Here is a 24,155-nt window from a genome sequence, read left to right on the forward strand (position 1 = left end):
ATTGAGGAAGGAATGCAAGATAGCCGAACGGTCATGGAGGAAAGACTATAAGGAGGGGAACAAAGCCATTTACCTGGCTAAGTTGAAGGTGTACCATAAAGCAATTTGTTCCGCTCAGGCCTTATTTTATGCGGAGGAAATACAAACTAGCCCAAACCCTACTAAATGCATCTTCAAAATTCTGCAAGAATTAAAAAACCCCAGAAGTACAGCATCTAAAATATCCTCAATACAGCACTGTGAGGAACTAGCCACCTTTTTTATTGAAAAAGTGCAAAAGATTTATAAGACCTTCCCACAGTTTGTATCAAGCCCTCAAATTCCTGGTGAAGTTAGGGTGGATGGCCCTATCTTGGAAACCATTCCTAAAATCTCTGATGCTGAGTTAGGTAAACTTTGTAGGAAGGTGAAATGAGGCCAGCACAATTTCTGGAGTCCCTGGCGCATTTCCAACAGCCGCTTGGTGACATCATTAATTTATCTTTTTCCTCTGCTAAAGTACCTAGAGCCTGGAAACAGGCTTGGGTCTCTCCCATTATTAAAAAGCCCTCTCTAGACCCTTCTAAGCCAGAAAATTTTAGGCCCATCTCTCTCCTTCCGTGGGCCGCAAAGATTGCGGAAACCCATGTGAGTGAAGTGCTGTCCCGGTATCAGAACAACAATGACATCCTGGATCCATCCCAAAACGGGTTCAGGCCGGGCCACAGCACCGAGTCTGCCCTACTTGCTACAGCTGAACATCTTAGGATGATCCTTGACGCCGGTCGGAGTGCATCTCTGATTTTATTAGACCTCAGTGCTGCCTTCGACACGGTATCTCATGACATCCTCTTGTCTCGGCTGGAAGCGATAGGGATCAGAGTGGTTTCGATCATTCCTTGAGGAGAGATCCTTTTGGGTCTCAGCTCCTCCATTCATCTCTAAACCTTACCCCATTGGTCAGGGGGTCCCACAGGGCTCTGCACTTAGTCCATCACTTTTCAATCTTTATGTGCATCCCCTGGCCGATGTTGCAAAAAAGTGGAGCCTTACGCTGGTATCGTATGCAGACAATACCCAGCTGGTCATCACTTTATCCGAAGGGCCATCTGATTCGGCAACTAGGTTTAGAGATGGAATGACGGCTGTTGCCCAGTGGATGACGGACAACTATTTGCAGCTCAATACCAGCAAAACCGAGGTTTTGCTGGCAGAGCACCGGTGGCCAGCATCGCTGGGCGAAATGCCAATACCAACGACTCTTGTTAAGAACTTGGGAGTCTGGATGGACTCTTCTTTAACCTTCCAGACCCATACTAAGAGAGTGGCAGCTACCTGCGTGGGTCTGTTGAGAGGCCTTAAACCCATCCTCAAATATTTTGAACCAACGGTGTGGCAGATCATCATGCAAGCTTTGATATCCTCACGCTTGGATTATGCCAGCGTGTTGCTTCTGGGTGCTAATAAATCTGAGATCCTACGACTGCAAAGAGTCCAAAATATGGCCGCAGGAACACTGATAGGGCTCCCTCGTTGGTGCTCTGTCAGAGCTACAATGAAAAAACTACACTGGTTACCGATCTCATCTCGGATCCAGTTCAAAGCCCTGGTGATGGCCTTTAAGATTCTTAAAACTGAGAGCCCGGCCTTATTACGGCCTCTGCTGACCTGGTATGTTCCGCAACGTAGTCTGCGCTGGCTGGGTCAACATTTGGCGAAAGTGCTGCGTTTCAAACTATTCCGCATGGGTGGCCGTTCTTTCCAAGTGCTGGCAGCTAAATTATGGAACTCCCTGCCGACTTACATCCGTGGCATCGAGAATTTGCTAGACTTCCGGAAGGCCATTAAAACCTTTCTGTTTCCATTACCATAGTTTCCCCCCTTGAAGCTCTGGACGGCCTCCGCTTTTTGTTTCTCTATCTGGCAGCGCCGGGACGCACCTTTGCTGAGGCAGCTGTTGCGCTTAAAAAATCTAATAACATAACATAACATAATGCTGTGTTATTTGTTTCTTCTTTTTTTCCCAGAGTTTTACATAGCGCGAACTTGACCCGAAGGTGTAAGGTTCTGAGCGCTTTACACGAGCACCAGTTGCTTTAAATGAGGACACATTCATTTTTAGTAGGCACAGGAAGATTAACTGATTTTCCCAGGGTTACAGGATGTTGCGCATCCTTGCTGAGACTTGACACAGTTCCCCAGATTTGAGGTCCAGCTCCCTAGCCGTTAGGCTACTTCCTCTCCCCTATGTTATTAGTTTTCGGCAGTACTGTGCTTGTGAAATCTATTGTTTTTCATATAAACTTAAGAGGGGTTTAAATCCTGCCACCTCCCTTTCCAGGCTTTTCATTTGTTTGTGTGCTTGCCACGTATTTTATCTCCATTTCCATTGGCTGGTGCATATTTTCCGGTGTTTACCAATGTTTGTAACTCATCTGCTTCTCTTGTCAGTTTCCCGTAGCCGAAATACTGTTAATAGCCGCTTTGGTAGAACTATTTTTCATAAAGTTTTGCCTCGTTCTGCTTTTTTTGTCTTGCCGCAGCTTTACATAACACAATTTATCACCCTGAGAGATGAAGTGACCTCACAGAATCACAGAACGCCGCGCCGCAGAGACTTGAACCAGGATCTACAGCTCTTGATTTAGCCGCTCTGGTCGCTATGCCACATCCTCTCCACTCCCATGAGACTTGTCAGGGAGCTCTTTCCTTTGCCCCGAACAGTGATTGATAAAAACAGCTCATTATTCTTCACACAGGCAAAACCGATGCATTTCCATTGCTTGTTTTTGTTACATTGATTGTGCTCTGCAATAATTCGGATTGATGCATTTTAATGAATAATGAATATATAATTAAATGATCTATGTGTGTTTTAAAAATTCCTGTGGTACTACATTTGTTTGATTGTGGTGACTGAATGTGAGTGTATTTATTGTTTAAATAATCTAGCAATGGAATCCTTTAGATTGACTGGTTGCTTAAACACTGTCCCTTGTTTTGAGGGGTGTCTCTCTTTTTTCAAGCAGAAGTAAAGGGACCCTGAAATCAGACACTCCAGGATCCCATACACGGAAGGCTCTGTCCAGGTAAGTCCTCTCTCTCTTTCTTATATAGGTCACTCACTGTACCTCCCTGTTGTGTAATTATTAGATTATTTACGTTTCTGTTAGTCTAATCTTTATATGTATCTAATTGTACACGCTTTGTGTGTACTGTACTGTAGTCTATTCCCTGTTCCTCGGTACAGGCGCTATGGTCCCTCGAGTGGCCTAGTTGGCACTCATTGCCATGAATAAACACAGAAATTAAATCCGTTTTATTTTATATTCTCTCGGAAGAGATGCATTTCACTCCCCTTTAAACCGATGTATTTTCTGTGGAAATCACGAGCACCTTCTCCCTCCCTTCCCCGTCTCTGCCCTGTCTCTGGAAATGTATTCCTGCCTGTCCTGGACACTGTGCTGTATGTGAGGTGTGACCCCTGCTGCTAAGGGTGCCCGTAGAAGCAGCTCGCGGGTGTGATACCCCCCTCCATATGTCTCGTACCACGCAGCGGTGTGGGGTGGGGGCGGGGTAACAAGGCGCTGCCTATTCGGGAAAATCCCACTGTCCCTTGAGTGACCGCGACTAGACACGCCCCCCGTGGACACTGCGCATAAATAGCTCATGGGCCGGGTGTGGAGTGAGACACCAGCGGCGACTGACCCGGGCGCACTCCAGCTACCCCAGCCTGACGGGCTCCAGATTCACCCACGCTCCGGACTCACTCCGGATTCAGCCCACACTCCAGACTCATCAGCCCAGACTCTGCGGATCAGCACAGAGTCATTGCGGATTCAGCCCACACTCCAGACTCACTGCGGATTCAGCCCACACTCCGGATTCACACTCCAGATTCAGCCCACACTCCGGACTCACTGCGGATTCAACACAGACTCACTGCGGATTCAGACCAAACTCCAGACTCACTTCGGATTCAGCTCAGACTCAATCCAGATTTACTCAGCCGCAGGATGCCGGAGCCAGGGAAGGCCCCAGAGCCCCTTCACTATTCCATTGGGATCTTGTCCATCTCTGCAGGTAGGACCCATACTGCCACTTTCGTCATGTTTGATGCCTTTATATAGCGCTAGGATCCGATTGAGGCAGGCAAGCGCTTGGTGAATGGAGAGCCCAGGGCTCTGTTTAGATGAGGTCTAGGGGAATCATATTAGTGTTGAGTTGTTTTCTGAGGCTTAAGAGAATGGTTTAGGATGGGTGAGGGCCAGGAGCCGGTAGAGCTGTCGAGAGTCAGTGACATGCTATCTTCACACTCAGTGCGACTGACTGTTTCGGCTCCACCGGCCTTCGGAGCAGAAGCCCCTCAGGAAGTCTTGGGGCCCCTATAGCTCAGCTCATGTCTGAATACAGCCATATAGGCGCTTTCTCCCAGTTCCTCATCTGTGACGAATCATTATTGAATATTGGAATAATAAAGTGACAGGTGTTTCCTGGGTTAAGGCGCGTGCTGCGGAGATCTGAAAGGAACAGGTGTGTGTTTGTGTCACGGATGTCTTTGCTGTGTATCCGGGCTCCTCCCAAGATGGGAGAGAGGCTGGTGTGAGTGTAAGTTATCATTTCATGTCTGTCTCTGTGTTTCCAGACTCCCTCCTAAAGAGGGACCCTGGCAGGCGTGTGTTTTATTTATCTTTGCATCATGGCTGTCTTTGCTGTTCTTCCAGGCTCCCTCCTGCTGGCAGTGACGTCATACAGCTCCTCCAGAGCCACGCCCCTCATCCCCAGTACACCCCTGGGGGTCCTGCTGGTCATATTGGCAGCTTTGCTGGGATATACAGGTGAGATCACATGCGTGGGGTTCGGGGGAAGTAGAGAGGGAGGCACACGGCTGAGAATGTGCGACACAGTGCCTTAAACACACCATGATTGCTTCAATGCGCTTATGACATCTCAATATGGGAATGTAGTGCTTTAAACTAATGCTAGGCGGAGATGCCCAGAGAGGAAGTCTTCCCTCGCCCACCCTGTGGGAGGGCCTCGGGGTTATGAGTGAGAAGAGACCCCTTCTTTCGCATAATGATTGGAAAATAAACCTGTCGAAAAGCCTGGTGCCGGTTCTGTGGGTCAATGGTGGGTAAATAAAGTGCAGTCCAGGAATCAATAAAGCCTGACCCCGGCTCTGGCTGAGAGTTTGCAGAACTGGTGAGAACTATCGGCCAGGGAAGACAGGAAGTTAAATTCATGCTGATCTGAACCTTTTTCTTGTTCCATTTCTCGATCTTGTTTCCACCTCTGCTTTCTCCCTCGGACCCTCATTGTTCTCTTTCTTTTTCCTCACTTCCAATACTTTTATCATTCTTTTCTTTTAATGATTTTCTTTTCCCTCTTTAGTCACTTCTCCCTTCTGTCTCTCTTCCTCTCTCTATCTACTATATTTATCTCATTCGTCACACTACCCACTTCCTTAAATTTGTGTTTTCATTTACTCAGTCTCTCTGCTTGTTATTCTCTCTCTCCTTTCTGCCGTGGCTCTTTTTATTCCTTTGCCACACTTTTCATTGTATAGTTTTCTTTGATTTTAATTTACTGTTCCCTTCTCTCTTTCTTTATCTCCTCTCGTTGTTCCTCCTCTTTCTCTTCATCACTCATCCTTTCTCTTTTTCCATCCTCTCCCTTTTGTCTAATTTTCTTTCTTCCAGTATTTACCTCTCTCTTTTCCTACCTCCTTTCTTATTTTCTTCTCTCAATCCTCTTCTTAGCACGTTGTCTCTTGTTTCGTTGTCTAGTTCCCTTTTTTTATTTAAATGTATGGCTCCCATCTCTCTTTCTCTGTGTCCTCTCACTCAATCTCTTTCAATCCTCTAATGTTCTCCCCTTTCTGCTTTCTTTCTCTTTAAACCTTCCTTTCCTATACTAACTTCTTCCTTCCATATCTTTCACTCTCTTTCCCATCTCTACATTGTCAACTACTTGTGTCTCTAATTTTCTTCTTCCTATATTTACTTCTCCCTTCTTCTCTCCCGCAGGAGTCCGCAGGAGCCGTGGTCAGGTCCCCTTGTTTGCGTCCTTCTGCCTGACGGTCTCAGCGCTATGGTGCTCTAAGGGAGTGATCCATATCATGGACGGGCAGGGGGTCCTCAGCGGGTCCCTTGATCTTCGTAATGCCTTGGTCCCTGGTCTTGCAGCCTTCACCCTGGGGCTGCTCATCATCAGTCTGGTGGCCGTCCTTCAGAAGGAGGCTGCCCTCGCCATGATGGCGTTGGCCATCTCGCTCTCCGCTGCCCATGAAACCGCCACATACTATGACAGTAGCTTTGGTGCCTCGGCGGTGGCTTCTAACCACCTCCTCGTCTGTCTCGTTGGGGCGTACTTTGGTGGAGGGAGGCTCCTCTATATACTGACTGGGAAGTTGGTCACCCTCCCTGGCACAGATCTGGCTACGGCTAAAGCCATCCCCCAAGGCTCACCCATGACCGCCAGCAGCAACGACCTGGTCATCATTGGGCTGATCTTGAATATGGTGTCCGCCAGCGTCTTTGGGTGCAGAGTCCTGGGAGTGACCACCAGTCTCTTTGTGGGGCAGGTGCCTTGGCTCTGGATGGCGGGGGTCTTCCAGATTGGGGTCTGCATCCTGTCCTATCGATGCTTGGATACCCTGGCGGCCACCTTCTTTGGCTTCACCTCCATCCTGCGGTTCGCTGAAGGGTATTCCTTGCTCTACCAGTTCTGGCAGGCCACTGAACCCATTTTCCCTGTCCCATTACTGGTGGTTTTTCTGCTCCTGTTCATGGTCTTGGCTGTATTCATGGCTGGTAGGAGCCTGGTGGATGGGCTGTATCCGTTGTTTTATGTGACCTACTGCATCGCTTTGGCGTCACGTCCCACTGGTTTCTTCCATGGTGGATCACAAGGAGTGAATGTGGCTATCTACGTGGCTTCAGCACTTATGACCCTCATTAAACTTTACAACATGAAAGCGGCCACCAAGATTCCAACAGGGGAGGGGATTGCTAAGAGCCTGTTCACACCGATTAGCATTTTCAAGTTACGCCAAGAAAAAGACCTGCATGTTCCTTACCTCGGCTATTCTAAGTATGCGGATGGAGAGGTGCTTGGCCACGCAGGCAGCATTTTGGCCGCCTTTGCCATCACTATGTCTGTGGACCCCACAGACGCACGTGCCACTGTCGTCCTACCGTGGGTGGTGGTAGCTGGAGGGCTTCTGAAATGTGTCTGTGGCTCTGTGGCCTTCTCGCGTGGTAAGACCCTTGAGAGCAGCACCTTTATTCTTTATGGAGTTATGTGGATCATCTGGGGTCTCACCAGGTATGGTGGCCTCTACGGCCCCACGAGGGGCTTCCACGTGGCTGTGGGCATCATCTGCTTCATGCTATTGAATGGGTTCATTATTTTCTGCACGCTGTTCCTAAGCAAAGCCTGGTTCCTGTATTGCCTCACCTTTGAACTCATCCTCATCAGTTTTCTATTGGATGCCATCGCAGCCCTCCCAGTTGGGTATGACATTGCTGTCACCATCATCTTTGGCCTGGTCAGCTTCTACTGCTTCCTGGCTGGGCTGGTCAGTGACACCTTTGAGGAACCCCAGCTGCCCATGGGCCGCCCACTTCTGCAGCTCCAGGGGCATGGGGGTGGAGCCTCCAAGTGCCCCCACCTTCCTGCCAGGAGGGCCACATCCATCAAGCAGATCGCAGGTAAGGAGATTCTGGGGGTAAATCCTTTTTTTTTAATGTTGGGACATTTAAAACTCTACTAATTTGATTACAGTTATGTCTGCAATTTTTAAATGTTTCCATTCTTAGTTTAACAAAGTTGTACATTGTTTACTGCTAAACTTTGTCCGAAAAGACTTAGTGAAAACATGATTTTACCAGCTTAAAAATTTCTCCTTTGCAAAAATAAGACTTCTATTTTACCTCCAAGTCACATATTGAATCCTTAATAACATTAGTCATATTATAGTTTGTACTTCTTTGTTATATCCATATTTTTTAGGGGTTTTGTGGAAAAATCAAGCTGAAATTAGTATATTTCCACATTCATTTAACCGATAAATATGCACTTATGGTTGAATGTCTGCCAGGGTTCAGTGCTGTGAACACTTCAGAAGATAAATCAGTGCATTATATGAAAATATGTGAATTTCAGTATCAACCTTGTGCATATCTACTGCTGTTAAAGCCTTTTACTAAAATTCCTTTCTTTTTGAACCCCCTTATCTATCAATCCACACATCTATTGACCTGGCAGTCATGGCAAACAGGGTTTAGAATTACTCAAAAGCACCCCAATTTCAGTTTTTATCCACATTTAAAAATAAAGACAGACAAAAATATAAATGTTTTCTGTCTGCATTTATCTGCAAAAATCAGTAAAAACGGAAAACAGGGTGCCTTACCTATAATCATGGGGTTCTTGCTCTTCTGTTGCAGAAATCATGAAGGATGGAGGAATCTGTGGTGTCCCCACAGACACGGTGTATGCGGTGGTGGGAGCCTGTAACCGGCCAGCGGCCGTCGAGAAGGTGTACAGGTGAGTGTTATCTTCACAGCCCTTATTTTCAATCAATAGTGAATATTTTAAATTGATGAATTCTTATAACAATGAGAACCACAGAATGAAATAGCCAAACACCAATTACATTGAGGAAACCCGAGAAAGAAACAACAATATACCAAGAGCAGAGAACCCCTGTAAAAGAAGCAACAACAAACAAGTAACCTTAGACACTTCTGTAAAGAAGAAACCTAACGTCCTTATAAAACTGAGAACAGACCAGCAGTACTATCCCTCTATCTGCACCTTTTGGGGCATGTGGAAAACACCTAAAACCAGGATTCATTTTGTGACAAGTAAAAAGGACCAGTGTCTTGCTCTATATGACGCTTTTCCAGGCAACAGAGGATTATTGGAGGCATTCTTGGGATCGACCTCGCTACCCAGCGGCTAACAGAGGACAAGGCGCCACATCTCGCCGCACCCGCTCCGCGGGTGCCGCTTCGCCTACCTGCACATCGGGACTTTGCTGAGGGGCTGCAGGCTTCTGGGTGAGTGCGGTCAGCGGGGCTGCGAGCGTGCAGGGGACTCCATTGCCCAGGAGCCCCTGCGAGACCATTCTACAGCTTCCGGTCCGCTCTCCCTGCTGCCGCCCCCCGCCCCCTGCACTTTAAAACCCTTCTCACCCTTACCTTTGGCGGGACGCTTTTCCCGGCAACAGAGGATTATTGGAGGCATTCTTGGGATCGACCTCGCTACCCAGCGGCTAACAGAGGACAAGGCGCCACATCTCGCCGCACCCGCTCCGCGGGTGCCGCTTCGCCTACCTGCACATCGGGACTTTGCTGAGGGGCTGCAGGCTTCTGGGTGAGTGCGGTCAGCGGGGCTGCGAGCGTGCAGGGGACTCCATTGCCCAGGAGCCCCTGCGAGACCATTCTACAGCTTCCGGTCCGCTCTCCCTGCTGCCGCCCCCCGCCCCCTGCACTTTAAAACCCTTCTCACCCTTACCTTTGGCGGGACGCTTTTCCAGGCAACAGAGGATTATTGGAGGCATTCTTGGGATCGACCTCGCTACCCAGCGGCTAACAGAGGACAAGGCGCCACATCTCGCCGCACCCGCTCCGCGGGTGCCGCTTCGCCTACCTGCACATCGGGACTTTGCTGAGGGGCTGCAGGCTTCTGGGTGAGTGCGGTCAGCGGGGCTGCGAGCGTGCAGGGGACTCCATTGCCCAGGAGCCCCTGCGAGACCATTCTACAGCTTCCGGTCCGCTCTCCCTGCTGCCGCCCCCCTATTTATAGCTTTTGCACTCCCGCAGCGCGGGACGCAGCCCGGACGAAGACAGGACAAAGACTGGGCCGTTTGAGGCCGTTCGAGGTCTAAGAGGGCTGGGCTGGGCCACCCTCCCTTAATTTTTATTTGTTTCTGGGTTTACTTCTGTGTGGCACATCTTATAGTTTTATTGTTGTGTGTATATTAATTTATTGACCTGTACTCTGTAATATGTGTTCACGGGGTAGTCGGAGCAAGACCCTCATGGCAGCTAGCAATTCCAACAGGTCCATAGAAGATTTCCTAGTCAAAACCAATTTTGGCTATTGACGAGGAAATCAGTAAAATGCAGCACAAGGTCTCTTTAGAACTTGATGCTGCACGTAGGTTGTCAGCGCATATTGCTAGCTCCAAAAAATCATCTCTGGGAAATATTGCATCTGCCCGTACCCCTGACCGTTCAATCGCTCCACGGCCGTTATTAGCAACGGCAGTGATGCATCCTGCTCCCCCCATCATTCCCTTACATTCCCCTCCAATCTCCCAACCCAACCCAGTTCATTTAAATACTGGCCCTGCTCCCCTTTTTAGCATCGCAACTTCCCTCCCTCTTCCTAAAGCATCCCAAGTAGCAAGTCTTTGTAGTGATAAGAAAGCGGCTGCACACAAAAAGAAATGCCTTGCGAGAACTTTGCACGCAAAGAAAAAAGCCAGAATAGCAAGATTAAAATTCTTTAATAACAGGCGGGCTATGGGATCTCTTGGGGTGAAGGATGTTACCCCCCAACCGTCTCCAAGTGCTCTCAATGGGGAAGCTACTATGGAAACACATAGTTCGGTGGTAGATGATGTTCTTATCATCTCTCCTAGTCAGAACAGTACAAATATTCCGGAGGGTCGGGTGACTGGCCCGGTGTCTGACAGGGAGGGTGATAGTGAATTCCTGCACCTAGTATGGGACACGCTTAAGCAGTTACTCTCCCCCCTAGAACTAAGGCTTTCTCGTATAGAGAATAACCTCCTTGAAATGGATAGGACCATTGTCACCCTGGCTAGCCTGAGCCTCAAGGAAATGGACGCTAAGCTTTTATGTGCAACTGCACCTACTCCCCAGCCCTTAGTTACAGAACCCGCTCAATCTCCTTTACAACCAGTACCAATCGTTCCCGAGACTTTGCCAATATCCAAACCCATCCGAAAACCTCGTACCACCATTGATAAAACTATTGTACCTACCCCTAGCCTTGTAGCACCTAAACCCCCTCTTCCGTACAAACCAGCACACAGGCCGAACACTGACTCCAGGGTGCCAGTCAACCACCCCCTCAGGCCGCCCTCTAAGCGCAATCCACCACGCCAGGCCAGTCGCAACAACTTTCGAGGAGGATTCATTGACCTCCCGCCTGAAGCAGGGCCGTACGTTGTTATATTAGCCGGTGTCCCAGAGTTGGATCAACAATCCCAGGAAAACGATCTTTCATTAAAAAATAAAGTTATTTACTGGCTGAATTCCAACAAACCGCTCCCCGACCAGCAAAGAAGCAGTGTACTTATGGTTCGGAGAGTTCCTTGGATCGGCCGCACTCACAAGTCTATAGCCGGAGACTGTGTGGTGGTTTCTTTTTCTGATCCCCACACAGCTCAGCACCTATGTGCATGGCCATCCTTTGAGGCCAATTCCGCAATAGTAGTGAGGCCCCTCACTTTTTTCTACCCTCCCAGACAACAACCAGTGAGTGAGGGTTTATGGACCACCGCTAGGAATGTTAGTCGCCCAATTTATAGTTTTGTTGGTCAGAACCAACCAAACTGGTGGCAAGGGTTTTCAACCTCTAATAGGTTCGGCTGCTTGGAGGAGGTGGACTGACTTGGGTGGTCTGGAGACATATCTCCCTCTAAGATTTCGTCTCCCAGACGGAGTCCTCCATCCCCAAGTCCTTCTCTTGTCGGCCGTTCGTCGCCTAACAATCCGGGCACAGTTTTAGATCCAGCACACACTCCTGTCTTGGCAATGGATGAAGTACAGAGCGTGGTACAGTTACCATGTGTACTAACTATAGATTGCCCTTTAAGAGTCATCTCTTGGAATATTGCTGGGCTTAGGGGACGTCTGGAGAATGACGACTGGGCCAACTTCATTGATTCATATGATATCGTCATCCTCCAGGAAACCTGGTCAACCGTCCCATTGTATAAATTGGGTTATTTTAATTTTTCAAAACCCGCAATTAAGAGCCCCAAGGGTAGGGCCTCTGGTGGTCTTACTATCTGGATAAAAAATAATTTGGGTTTCCATGGTAGGGAAACACCGGTGGCGTGTGCAGATCTCCTTTGTATTAGCCTGTGTAAACCCAAAACCCCAGATATTATTTTAGTTGATGTCTATGCCCGTGGCTGTCAGGGTGGGAAAAAACAAGACGTCTTGGACGATCTTGACCTTTTATTTAAGAACTTCGGGTCCGACCAGATTGTAATTGTGGCGGGAGACTTAAATACCTCCATTGAGCCCATCTCCTCCTTGGCAGAAGATGTGGGGTCTGAGGAGGACACTGCTTGGGCAATCCCCCCGCTTACTATTGCAAAGGGTGTTAAGGGTACTGAGGCAGCTATTCATTGGCTGGGCTTTTGTTTAGAATGGGGCCTACGGGCGGCCAATGGTCGTACACGATCCGATTGCCTTGGGTCCAACACCTTCGATAACGGCTTGTGCTCAAGCCGTATCGACTATATTTTGATTAAAATCGAGTGCTGGTCCATTGTACAAGACATGGCGATAGAGCCCCGCCCGGAGAGCGACCATAATCCCCTCTCACTTGGGATTTTGGTCCCAGGCATGGGGGCACCAGCTAGGAGGACTAATATCCTAACATCTGATGTTATTCTGTGCCACAACAGGCGCCGTGTTCAATGGTCTAGAATTCTGGAGGACCCCGTACTTACTTCAAAGATAGAGGAAGAGGTAAGGGACGTGTGGAGTAGGATGGCTTTGTTATCTTCTGCTGGTATTGCGGACCCCATAATCACCAACCTTCATGAGGAGTGTTTTTCGACCCTTAAAAACCTTCTCACGAAACCATTTAGGCCTGCTAAAACTAGAGTTTACAAAAAATGGTACAATAAGAAGTGTAGAGATGCCCACAGCAGCTTATTAGCTGCTGTGAAGGCCCGGAACTCTGATGCCATAAGGACGACAAGGCAATGTTATAAGCGTACCATTCAGGCTGCTAAGCGTGAATGGGATGACTCTTATTGGCTCGATCTCCTAGGTGCATGCGACTCCCCTAATCTTACGGATTTTTGGTTTATTATAAGGCGGAGAAAGGACCCTGCAGCCCAGGTTCCAGTAAATCATGTCTCCGCCCAACTGTGGGTGGAATTCTACTCCGCACAGTTTAATGACCCAAACATAGCGGCAGTTCCTTCGATGGAAACTACACTGATGTGCCAACCCCCTCATACTGGAGACAGACTTTTATTTTTGGAATCTGATACTGCACTCGCTCTCGAGTCAGTTCAGCCGGGCAAAGCTCCTGGCATTGATGCTATTCCTGCTGACGTTTTTAAACTCAAACCTGACCTTTGGATCCCATATATAACCTTACTGGCAAATAACATAGCTGCAGGGGCCGAGATTCCTCCCTCATGGAAGGGTGCAGAAATTTTGCCAGTCTACAAGAAGGGTGACCGCTCCCTCCCCAACAACTATCGGCCCATTAGTTTGATCGATTCAATCCAGAAAATTGTGTCAAGAATGATTCTAGCAAGAATTCTGGATTGGATCGATTCAAATAACATACTTTCCCCTATGCAGGCGGGTTTCAGGTTTGGGACGAGCACAGTTGACCAAGTCTTCCGGTTTACATTACTCTTTTGGAAGGTGGTTTTGTTGGGTGGTGGTACGTTATATGCTGCTTTCGTTGACCTCAAGTCGGCTTTCGACTTGGTGCCAAGGAAGAAGTTGTGGGAGGCCCTTAACCGCATGGGATTTCCGCCTGAGCTTTTGATCCTAGTCCAGCGATTTCATGAGGACAATTATGCCCAGGTTAGGTGGGGCAGCCAGGGGCAGGTGACCAAGCAATTCCCTGTACAACGTGGGGTGCGTCAAGGCTGTGTCCTGGCCCCCACGTTGTTTCTCTTATTTATTAATCAGGTCACACAATACTTTATCAACACACAGTCGGATGCTCCCATGCTGGGTGGTCGAAAGTACCCCATGTTGATCTTTGCAGACGACACCCTCCTGCTTTCTAAAACTAGAGCCGGGCTTCAGGTAGCCCTGAACAGATTTTCCGAGTTTTGTAGCAAGAACGACTTGCAAATAAATGTGGAAAAAACAAAATTTATGGTCTTTTGCAAGAAAACTCCCCCTAAGTGTACCGTTTCTTTAAACGGAGTTCATATCGAGCAGGTTAGGGTTATGACATATCTTGGTGTCACCCTAGACCACCAACTCAGCTGGAACCCCCAAGTGGAAACGTCCAAACTTAAGTTTAATAGGTTGGCTGGCTGTTTGCTTCATGAACAGAAGAACTCCCTTACTAGGTGTGTTAGCCCTGTGTTAAAAATTTTTGAGGTGAAAGTCATCCCCGCAACCCTTTATGGAGCAGAAGTTTGGGGTCATAAGAATCTCTCCAGTTTGTCAACTGCGCAGAACAGGTTCCTACGGAATCTGGTTAGTCTCCCTCAGTCCACCCCAACTAAACCTCTATTATTGGATCTTGGCTGCAGACCAATCGACGAGATGGCCCTGTATCGGGTGGTGGCCTTTTGGCGCCGCATCTGGACCACTCCTGAGCTTGGCCTGTTTATCCAAGAGTTGGAGGAGGTAAAACTCATGTGGGGGGCAAACAAAACACAATGGTTTTGTGTAGTTAAAAATGTATTGAAATTGATGGGTCTTCCGGAGCTTTGGTCCAACCCGGGGGGGGCAACTTTTCCCTCTAAACTTGAGTTTAAGGCACTCTTTTGGGCCTGGAGAAAATCTATCCTTGTAAACCAATCCCTGGATGCTAACATAACTGGCTCCTTTTTAGTGTTTAAGGCTGTTCCCTCATTAGAACAGTATTGGGACCTAATCGCAAGTGTACTAGATCGCAAACTATACCACCAGTTCCGAATTGGCACCTTGCCCATCAATTCTTTTACAGCAAAATGGGACATGTCTACAGGAAACAAATGCCACTGGTGTGCAGACCAGGAGGAAAGTGTTGGCCACTTCTTCTTTGGTTGCCCTGCCTACCGTGCACCAAGAAGCAAGTGGTTAAGGCCGATCTGCTTGTCTCTGAACAGTGGTGGCTTTCGAGACGCACTCCACAAACTTCGTGTTATCAGATCAGAAACTGTAGTGGTAGGTGTTGCAAAATTTTTACGATGGGCCTGGCTGATCCGTTCTAAGAAATTGGGTATCCCTGTATGTTGAATGTCCTTCTATTAACTTGTATATAGCACCCTGTATTGTTCTTAGTGGTATTAATTCTTGTGCAAATTATCATTGTCCCATCTGTTTTTATATACATATGTCTAAATAATCTTTTCATTTTTAGGAATATTGTGTGTATAATATTATATTGCTGGAGTGTCTTTTTTTATACATTGTGTATGACTGTATTCCTGTCTTTTATGAATTTTTAATTCGAAATAAAGACATATCGAATCGACTGTATAAATCGTTCAGTCTTAAGATGGAGAGTAGATCTCATCCTAAATGTTCCTTTTTCCATCATCATGTCCCTGCTGGTGGTCTGAGATTGGCCAGAATCTCAACTCTGGATCCTCCAATCCCAGTGAGATGGATCTCGTCCCTTCACTCAGTTGACCTCTGTCTTGTTTCCTTCCAGGACAAAGCTGAAGCCCAAGGACGCCCCCATGTCCATCTGGATCTCGACCTTGAAGCAGCTGGAGCCGGCTAGACACCTGTTCAGCCCTCTGCTCTGGGACTTCATGCAGGCGGCCTGGCCTTCGCAGATGAGCCTGGTCATACCAAGAGGTGAGCAGGGGGTCTCTATCTGAGAGCACATGAAGACCAGAGGATCCCAGTTCATGACCACAAACAAGGGGGAAAGATGAGAAAAGTAACACCCATCATCTGGATACAAAAGTACCACACACAAAATTGTGACTGCAGACTAGGACCCGGTCCCACCCACCCCAGGCTTCAATGCTTCATGTGTACACACAGACCATACATGCTCTTCAGCTTCCATGTAGGATTGTTTCCATGTTCCCTCATGTACTGTTTCTTTACCGCTCCTGTTGCAAATATTCACCACAAATTCCGAGTGTGATCTGACCCGTTACATTAGAGTCGCCTGTCCTGCCAACACCTGTGCTTTATCCTTCACATGTATATAGGGAGGAGACCCCTACATTGCCTGATCCATGTATATAGGACAAGCACCAACATACTGCCTGCTCTGTGAGTCTAAGGAGGATCTTTAGTGATTATTTGGATCTTGGGCGCTCCTGTAAATATTCTGGTCCATAACTGCAGAGGAAGAGCACTGCCCGCTCGCTGACCTGTATCCTTCTCTACAGGGTCTGACCCTCTCCATTATCTGCCCCACTCATAGGATGAGCACTGCTCGCTCACTGACCTGTATCCTTCTCTACAGGGTCTGAGCCTCTCCATTATCTGCCCTCACCCATAGGATGAGCACTGTCCGCTCACTGACCTGTATCCTTCTCTACAGGGTCTGAGCCTCTCCATTATCTGCCCTCACCCATAGGAAGAGCACCGCCCGCTCACTGACCTGTAACTTTATCTACAGGGTCTGAGCCTCTCCATTATCTGCCCTCACCCATAGGAAGAGCACTGCCCGCTCACTGACCTGTATCCTTCTCTACAGGGTCTGAGCCTCTCCATTATCTGCCTCCACCCATAGGATGAGCACTGCCCGCTCACTGACCTGTATCCTTCTCTACAGGGTCTGAGCCTCTCCATTATCTGCCCTCACCCATAGGAAGAGCACTGCCCGCTCACTGACCTGTATCCTTCTCTACAGGGTCTGAGCCTCTCCATTATCTGCCTCCACCCATAGGATGAGCACTGCCCGCTCACTGACCTGTATCCTTCTCTACAGGGTCTGAGCCTCTCCATTATCTGCCCTCACCCATAGGATGAGCACTGCCCGCTCACTGACCTGTATCCTTCTCTACAGGGTCTGAGCCTCTCCATTATCTGCCCTCACCCATAGGATGAGCACTGCCCGCTCGCTGACCTGTATCCTTATCTACAGGGTCTGAGTCTCTCTGTTATCTGCCCTCACCCATAGGATGAGCACTGTCCGCTCACTGACCTGTATTCTTATCTACAGGGTCTGACCCTCTCCATTATCTGCCCTCACTCATAGGAAGAGCACTGCCCGCTCACTGACCTGTATCCTTCTCTACAGGGTCTGACCCTCTCCATTATCTGCCCTCACCCATAGGAAGAGCACTGCCCGCTCACTGACCTGTATCCTTCTCTACAGGGTCTGAGCCTCTCCATTATCTGACCCCACTCATAGGAAGAGCACTGCCCGCTCACTGACCTGTATCCTTCTCTACAGGGTCTGAGCCTCTCCATTATCTGACCCCACCCATAGGAAGAGCACTGTTCGCTCACTGACCTGTATCTTTCTCTACAGGGTCTGAGCCTCTCTAGTATCTGATCCCAGCCATAGGATGAGCACTGACCACTCGCTGACCTGTATCTTTCTCTACAGGGAGTGACCCTCTCCATTATCTGACCCCACCCATAGGATGAACACTGTCCTCTCACTGGCTTGTATCTTGGTCTACAGGGAGTGAACCTTTCCATCATCCGACCCCGCCTGTGGGATGTGCACACTTTGCTGTCTGTATCTTGTATAGATGAAAGTTTCTCTTCATCATCTGACCCACACCTATAAGGTGACATCTTTACACTGCCTGACATATTCCCAATAGGGATCCTCTCCATTATCAGAGCCCCGTCTACAGGGTCAATATTGTCCTTTGCACGCTTTTTGCCTATAAGGAGATGTTAGTTCATCATCTGACCCTTCCTACCTATAGCGCGAGCACCTGTGTAGTTTGAAGGCTGGTAATATAGAGGCTACGAGCCAGAGGCTCGTTGAATATTGGCTTCAAACGATGAGCTAAACAGCAGCAGAGCACGTTGTGAGTTTAGTGCACACCATAGGATCCTCCTGCGGCTTGGGAGGAGAGGGGTGCTCTGTGAGCACGCAGGAGAGGGCCACGTTCGACTGGTGCGTAGTCACTCACAGTGACTGCATGGGATTGGGGTATTTCCAAGGGTACCCCCTCACTTTACCAGTGTTTTTGTGTGTATTTCTCCATCATGCAGGACTCACATCAGTGGTTAGTTTTTAAGTGGATGGGCCCATAGCTTTCCTGAATGGTAGGGTTTAGCAAATACCAAGGCTGTCTGACCTTGTTCCTCCTCATGTCTCTTTCTCTTTATCTAATTCTTGTCTCTTTATCTAATTTTTAACTTTCTTCATCCCTGCTTTCATTGTCGCTGTTTTCCTTTCTTTCACTTCTTCCTTATTTCTCTCTTTTCTGCCTTTGTCCTCTTGCTCTAGGGTCCAAGTTTGATGATGAAATAAAAAAAAATGTGGTCCCCAAACATGAGTGCTGGTGCCTTTCAATGGCAGACACCTGCCCAAATTAAGCCCTGCTCACACCTTTCTGTCTTCTTGAACCCACAGGCGAGTGGCTGCAATGCTTCGGACTGGAAGACTCCGCTAAGTACATTGGCACCGCAGAGAGCATCGCCATCAGGATCCCGGATTGTTCTGTGACCACATCCCAGATTGACCTGGTGAGTTGTCCGGTGGTAACGGGATGCCAGCACTGCCCGGGCATTGCTGGCACTGTCTGCCACCAGTGATGAGCATGGCTGCCAGTCTGCTGCACCCTTTGCGGGGGCATGAGTGGCACTGAGCTGCCAGTCCTGCTCAAGCATGGGTGGTGTACATCAGCATACATTTAAGATATGTAAACACATCTCTCTATATCTGGGGAGGGTGAGGGGGACACTGCTTTGTGTCCAATGAAAGTGAGTTGAATCTCCTACTCTGTTTCTTTGTGTCTCACCAGGTTGGGCCCATTGTGGTCTCATCAGCCAATCCGAGCGGAGAAGCCGACACCACTCACCACAACCAAGTGTACGCCAAGATGGGCGACAAGGTAAGTACCATTACAAGCACAAGAGGTGTATCTGAGGACACTGTGTCCATAACCCAGAGTCCTGATAGACCAAGGAGTCTTCTGCGTGGCCTGCATTGAACAGACAACATTTACCAGGGATAGCCCATGTGCACTGTCAATTATCCTGATGAAAGGAGGTTTTTCTAGATAGTTCTGACTTAGTAACTAATATTTTGTAGTTTTTTTGCCAAATATACACTGGATGAAGTCTGGATAAAGTTTACAAATGTGATTCGGTTAAAAAAACTTAAAATTGCTAATGGGACTAGGTGACCGGTGAAAACTTAGTTTATCGACTGCCAAGCATTTCAAAATGATGTGATGGTCCCTCTTCTATATCTAGGGAAGATCCCAGAGTGGGATGTTGAAGGTGTGCGCAGCATGCGTGGGGGATCCCAGAGTAGGATGTTGAAGGTGTGCGCAGCATGTGTGGGGGATCCCAGAGTAGGATGTTGAAGGTGTGTGCAGCATGTGTGGGGGATCCCAGAGTAGGATGTTGAAGGCGAGTAGGATGCTCACAGTATCTAAGGGTGGTCCTCTGATTAGGGTGATGAAGATGACTGGGATGCGTGGAGGGGGGTCCTAGGGAAGAATGGTTAAGGGGTGCACTGTGCCCGTAGGTGATCCCCACAACAGGATGATGAATAACCATGCTGTATCCTGAGGGCTCCAGGACTGACCAATGCTTATTTAAAGTACTGGAGCTTCAGTTCTGATCCTGGAGCAGGATGTTGAAGATGCAGGCCGTATCCAGAGAGGATCAGAGTGGATTGTTGTCCATGCAAAGCCTCCAGGCAGTTGTGACCAATGTTTGTAGGAAGGAAAGATGGTGGATAAAAGTGAAGGTGTTGTGTGATGTCACTCGTACTGCAGTGAAAGTGAGGCCTCTGCAGTGGAGGAATCCTGGTCGATAGGGGAGATGGTGACCTCACATTTAGTAATGCTTGTGTTATTCTTAAACACTCCAGAGAGTAATGACTGGATGATGATACAACAGAATTATTCAGTAGAGTAGAGAGCGCCCTGTTGAGGTGCCCACCATGTCTTTGGTGAGAAGTAGGTCCAACCAGACCCTGAAATGAAGATAATGATGCCATTGTTGTGGAAGAGGTGTGGCGCAGCGGTCAGGGCGACTGACGGTGGACACTGGGGATCACGGTTCGATCCCCGACACCGGCGGCAGGGGTCTGCCCAGCACCATGTGACTCTGGACAATAGCTTGCTTAATCTTCCTGACGGCTTCCAGCACTGGGAAACCTACGGGTAGCTGTGCGCTTTACAAATAGAGGATTATTATAGTTTTGGTATCCATGGAAGCCCCGCAGCTGCCTGTGTGATGGGAGTCTGTGGGTGGTGATCTCACATGTGGCTTTGCTCCTCAGGTGGAGGGAGTCCTCTGCAATGGGCCTTCTCCAGAGAACATCGCCTCCACCATCGTCAACTGCACCAAGATCGACAGTGGGACCATCGGGTTCTTCAGGATAGGAACGGTGCCCAAATCCCACGTAAGTAGAGTGTGTGTGTGTGTGTGTGCTGTGCATCTCTGAGTCTCTGTGTGTGGTTCTGTGTTTGTTTGTCCCTTTCTGTGCGTGTGTGTGTAGTGTCATCCAGTGGCAAATACAAGGAAGGCAACTGATCACGTGCTCTTGGACATTGGGAAAAGAGAGTGGAAAGAAGAGAGAGAGAGAGAGAGAGAGAGAGAAAGAGCGAGAGAGAGAGAGAGAGACAGAGAGAGAGAGAGAGAGAGAGAGCGAGAGAGTGTGTGTGTGTGTGGAGCCTAGGATTTTGGATGTCCAGGGGCAGGGGTTTGCATGTGGAGTTACAGGAGTGCCATCACAAGAAGGAGGTTTGAATATCTAGGGAAGAAGCAAACCTGAAGATTGAAGTTCTCAGGGGCCATATTTAAGGACATTTCTCACTTCAGTCTGATGCCACACACAATGCTGCTGATAGAGTAAAATGTGGAAGCCCCAGAGAAGAAATTGTGGGGCATAAACATGTCAGGAGAGGAGTCATGTCATGCCAAGAGTATGTGTTTGAAGTAGGGTCTAGTTGAGCATATCCAAGAAGGCAGTAAATTCAGAGAGGGGACTAGTGCATACATGGCCGAGGTGAGCTCGTGAGAAAGTGTTACTCAGCATTTAAAAAGTCGTTAAAATGTCACTCATAATTACTCTGACATTATGAAAATGTCACACATAGCAATCTGAAACCTTGGCATATATGCATTAGTTTCTACTGCAGCCCTCACGTCCAGTCACAGCTCTGACTACAGCCTGAACACACTGTCGGAAGAGTGGAAGATTCCATTCCATCTCTCTCTGAGGGGGAGGCCTGCGTTCAGTCGTACCTTGTCCAGACCCCCCTGGTGGTGAAGTCATGTCATTGCTCCTTCAGTAATGGCGCCGGTGTCTCTCATTACAGGTGCTGCAGCTGTTTAAGCAGATCCAGATGAAGCACAGCTCCGATCTTGTCTCCAGCGCCCTCACCGAGGTCCCCTTGGAGCCGCCATACTCGTCCAGTTCCATCACAGAGCACACGCTGCCCCAGAGCTCCGAGGACCCTTCACACCAGTCCTACGTCAATGGAGGATTCAGCATGGAGGATGAGAAGTTGTGATGGACTTTTGTGGGGAGAGCGCCACCTAGTGGCGCAGGAAGGGTGCCCGTGACTCTAGTCAAAGCAAGGAGAAAGGACTCCTTACCCTAGGACAGGGTTGTACAACACAGAACACAGTCATCCTGGGATGCAGTGGAACCTGAAAAGGCTGGTGCCTTAAATAAAAATGCAACAAACCTTTACCATCTTGGACGAGTATTCCGAAGTCATAGATCACTGCAAAGTCCTAGATGGCAGAGACCTCGCCCGGCTCGAGAGGGTTCACCGCATCTCTTGAGTTTGATATTGCACACCTGTACTAACACTCTTTATTTAATATGTTCTTTATCGCATTCTTGAGATTGTTTCAATGTGTACATCATCCTATTGGTAAGGTTTTCAAAACATCTGTATTTTATTTATCAATGTATTTATTTATTTTTTGTATTTTGTATATGAATAAACTCAAGTCTAAAATTATGTTATTTACCTTTTTTTTCTCAATCAGACCATCAGTTCAATCTTGCATCCAGTTCACAAGCTAAATAAAGCCATTTCACATCCTCAAAAAATCCTCTTCATAGCACTTAACCGACTGGGCGCTATAGTTTGAGTAGTGAGGAGTGGTGGAGCCCAATCCCATTAAGGGCAGAGTTTGATTCTGGTTCATCGCATGACAGATCGCAACCCCCCCTGAGGATTCATTTCACACACGTAGCTCACTGAATCGTACCTTGGCGCTGTAGCTCAGCTGTGGTTGGATTGGTTCTGCCCGCTCACTCTCATTCGGTCCTGAGTTCTTATTTGGGAACACTCTGGGTTCCCTTTATTGGCATCAGAGTGCAGTGCGGGCACCATCTGGGGGCCTTTACTAACCAGAAGCACAGATCAGACAGCGCCTCCGCCTGAATCTCTACATGAGAACTGTGCACGACCCTCACACAATCATGAACGTGCCCCCCCATCAGTGAGAGGTCACTACAGAGCAAACACATGGCACAGATCCCTCTGAATGTGGACTTCGATGCCCGATTCACAAAACACTTTATAAGTCAGCGCCCGCAGGCTCCGGCCTTGCATAACAAAGTGTTGAGTGTTAGACAGGCTTCAAGTCTCTGAAAACCTTTGTGAATTGTGAATTTCGTCTACACAACGGCATTTGTGCGTGCATACTTGTAGATGGTGTAAAATTACACATAAGGGAAACACATTGCATTTGTGTAATTTGTTTATAAAATAAAACAATAAAGCAATTCAATTAAAGCAACAATAAAAATATGATTATGGAGCAAACACTGATCTTTGTTTCTGACTCAACGTCTGAGCACCTACATCTAGCTCCTACTTCACAGGTGTGTTGGATGAGGCACACTCTCACCCCAATGAAGTGTATGTGTTGGAGTCTCTAAATCCAGGCGCTAGGGTTACTTGGTTGACCCCAGTAAGAATTAAAAGACCCCAGACACATAACAGGTAAATTAGTCTGTGCCAAGGGAGAAGCAACATGTATTGTTAGACCTGGCACCTTGGCGTGAGTCTCCCTTCCACTTTTTGCTGATGTGCCTCCGATGTTTTGCTGGTTTTCCGATACTCAGGGCGCTGCGCCACGGCTGACCCGTGCCGCAGCGCAAGTGCTCCCTACTGTAAATTGTACATGCGATTGGTATCCATGATTGGTTCATTGGATTTACTGTTAGTCCCTAGTAAAGTGCACTAGGAGTGCCGGGGCTTGTAGATGCCAATACTGCTGGTGGACCTGCAGCGCTGGTTGCGCCACCCACCGAAGCAGCCGTAAAGATGTGTCTGGGAACTGCGACCGCAGAACCCGCGTGCAGTCTCGTACTGTCACGCTAGCTGGGCAAGTGCACCCACTTGCCAGCCCCCGAACCTTCCCTTGACTACATATTAGTCACCCCTATGGTAGGCCTACGGGCAGGGTGCGTTGTAGGCGTAAGGTAGGACAAGCCCTGATGTGTGTGGCATGTCCTAGTAGTGACTTACAACCAAAACCGTATTTCACTATTGAAGGCTACTTGCTCCAATAGGCCAGACTGAGCTGCTGGAGTTATTACACCCTATAATCCCAGCAGGCTCAAGGAGCGTAGTAGCACGTTGTGTTTAGTATGCCTGAACCCAGGATGATAAAATATTTCTTTTAGTAAAGTTTATTTTAGTATCCTGGGTTTGCAAATGCTACTTTTAGAAAGTTAGCCTTTGCTTGCCTAACCATTTCAGCCCGCCTCTGCTGGTATGTGTATCTGACTGTCTGGGACGTGTGAGTGACAGGGCTGGGAGAATGACAGGTGGTGAAGGCGCAGATTACACCTTAGTGGGAGGTAGGAGTGGCTCTTGACTCTGGATCTTGCTGTGCTCTGCCACCACAATGCTGGCTCCACCCTCCTGGGGACCGTCGGATGACTCAGCCGACACCTGGCCCAGGAAGGGCGAAGCCCCATCAACAAGGTACTCTGGCTGCCCCTGTCCGCACAATGTTGGCTCCACCTCCTGTGGGGCGTCTGATGCGCCTGCCCCTCACACTGAAAGCAGAAGCCGGAGTACACCCGCCAGGGTACTCAAGGACTGAGAGTGGCTATGCAAAGGC

The 24,155-nt window shown here is 48.4% G+C and overlaps 1 protein-coding gene across 1 annotated transcript; it reads left to right on the forward strand.

The window, feature by feature from the left end:
- The first annotated feature begins 3,995 nt into the window (after nt 1-3,995).
- Nucleotides 3,996-22,026, forward strand: LOC147689228 (uncharacterized). Its single transcript, XM_086940041.1, has 9 exons — nt 3,996-4,062; nt 4,704-4,817; nt 6,006-7,691; nt 8,430-8,529; nt 15,601-15,749; nt 18,454-18,566; nt 18,845-18,934; nt 20,338-20,460; nt 21,380-22,026. Exons 1-9 carry the CDS (start codon nt 3,996-3,998, stop codon nt 21,572-21,574), a joined length of 2,637 nt encoding a protein of 878 aa, XP_086796167.1. The 3' UTR covers nt 21,575-22,026.
- Nucleotides 22,027-24,155: the final 2,129 nt, after the last annotated feature.

This window comes from Lissotriton vulgaris, chromosome 10, assembly GCF_964263255.1.
Source record: "Lissotriton vulgaris chromosome 10, aLisVul1.2, whole genome shotgun sequence".
NCBI classification, from domain to species: domain Eukaryota; kingdom Metazoa; phylum Chordata; class Amphibia; order Caudata; family Salamandridae; genus Lissotriton; species Lissotriton vulgaris.